Below are 1,886 nucleotides of genomic sequence, written 5' to 3'. Positions count from 1 at the left end.
CATGACAGCTAGTGTGTGTGTGTGTGTGTGGGCGGGCGAGCGGGCGGGCGCGCACTTAAGTAGGTCTGATCCTTGGGTAGCATGAGGCTGGGAAAGGAAAGTCATCACAAGTACTATATTTCATAGTTTTTTTTACCAGGCGCCGTGCAGCAGGCGGCGCGGATGGAGGTATGTGGGGTGTGGCGGAAGGCTACTATGATGATGTGGGCGAGGAGGGCATGGAGGAGCGTGTGTGCGTGGGCGTGGCGAGCGGCGCGGTGCGGCGCAGGGCAGGTGGGCTGGCAGGCGATGGGCGCGTGGGACAGATAGTGTTAGCGAGCGCTTGGTAGAGTGAAGGTGAGGGGCCCTGCAGTGCGTCGAGTTTCGCGACACCTCGACCCTGTCTGTCTGATCCTCGATCCAGCCTGCCCTGCCTACATAATGGGTTTCCAGCAAGTCTCACCCTCTCCTGGCCCTCAGCGGGCGGCATCCCCACCATCAGGAGCTACCAGTAAGGGTCGCCGCCCCAATTCCCTCAGTGTGGGTTCATTGACATCCTCCAAAACTTCACCAAGCAGATCCTCTCCCGCCCGATCCCCGGTGCCGAAAAGAACTGGGAGTGTGAGCAAAGCGTCCACGCCTCCAGGCAAGCCCCTTACTTCTGCCCAGGGGCCCGTTCTGGCTACGGAGGCGCGCAGCAAGGTGCGACCCTGCGGCTGCTCGCGACGGCACGGGGCAGGTCACCACCACCCGCCGGAGACTCCAAAGGGTGAGTCTCTAGACACTTAGCAGTGCTCAGGGCCAATACTATGCTTAGCCTCATTCCGCTGTGCACGTGCTGAACAGAAAAGATAAAATAATCAGTTCATAAATTAGAGATGTCAGGGGAGAATGTTAGGCGGCCAGACATGTGCCGTGGGGGACATTATTAAAAAAAGGGGCGAACAGGCGTGGTTGGGGTGTGAGGGCGGTGTGGGCGTAATTGAGTAGCTATAAAAGCAGCTAAAGCATGGGTGTGGCTGCAGTGCTGGAGGAGGCATTATGGTTTGACCTCTTTGTTTTGCTGTTGTGAATAATGACAGGAATATACAAAAAAAGCGTTCCCAGCACCTTGGACGGCCTGCAATGCCTCACGTCTGTGTGGCAACAAGTAACATTAATCACGCTCAACCCTCACACTCTCACTCCTTCACACACCTCCTTTCACTATATAAGAAAGATAATTATGAGGGCTAATGAAATAATGATGAGATAACAGTGCTCATTATTACTCTTAACTTGTACGCTGTGTGCAGAGAGAGAGAGAGAGAGAGAGAGAGAGAGAGAGAGAGAGAGAGAGAGAGAGAGAGAGAGAGAGAGAGAGAGAAAGGGATGGTGGGCAAGATAAGAGATGAACAGCCTCACATTTAGGCACATGGAATATGTTAGGCTACTTTGAGAATCCCTCCGCGGAAGGGAAAAACTTGGCTCTCGTCAGCTTCAGGCCACTTCAGTGAATTACGTTAGCGGTTCCTTCACAGCTTCACTTTCCATGTTTCGAGAAGTGAAAGTGCTGCAAGAAATTATCGTAAGGGACGAGGTTAGGCTTTATAAGGAGGCGAAAAATATCTAGCTGAAAATTAAGCTTAAGGAGGAGACATAAGTTATAGCTCATAAAACATTTCATTTTAGAGCTGACAGAGCATCGCGAGTGTTAAAAGCGACACACTCAGCCTGTATGCTGTTCCGCCGTCAGCAGCTTCCGTCACGTGCGTTGCAGTGACGGTCTTAGGAATATGTTGAGGCCTCTTTTTGTGGATCTAGATAATTCAGCTATAATGTCATACAATTAACGCTTTGCAGAATCTAAAAAATAATTTCAAACACCACATGAGTTATCAGTAGCATTCTTACGGGTATTTTTTTTT

General features: G+C 51.2%; 1 protein-coding gene across 1 annotated transcript; it reads left to right on the top strand.

The window, feature by feature from the left end:
* The first annotated feature begins 256 nt into the window (after window positions 1-256).
* On the top strand, window positions 257-768 carry LOC123500952. Its single transcript, XM_045249497.1, has one exon. The coding sequence runs from the start codon at window positions 421-423 to the stop codon at window positions 766-768; it is 348 nt and encodes a 115-aa protein (XP_045105432.1). The 5' UTR covers window positions 257-420.
* Window positions 769-1,886: the final 1,118 nt, after the last annotated feature.

The sequence above is a fragment of the Portunus trituberculatus genome, unplaced genomic scaffold (genome assembly GCF_017591435.1).
Source record: "Portunus trituberculatus isolate SZX2019 unplaced genomic scaffold, ASM1759143v1 PGA_scaffold_522__18_contigs__length_968829, whole genome shotgun sequence".
Taxonomy (NCBI): Eukaryota; Metazoa; Arthropoda; class Malacostraca; order Decapoda; family Portunidae; genus Portunus; species Portunus trituberculatus.
Note: the sequence above shows the minus strand (reverse complement) of the source record. Positions and strands in the feature narration are given on the sequence as shown.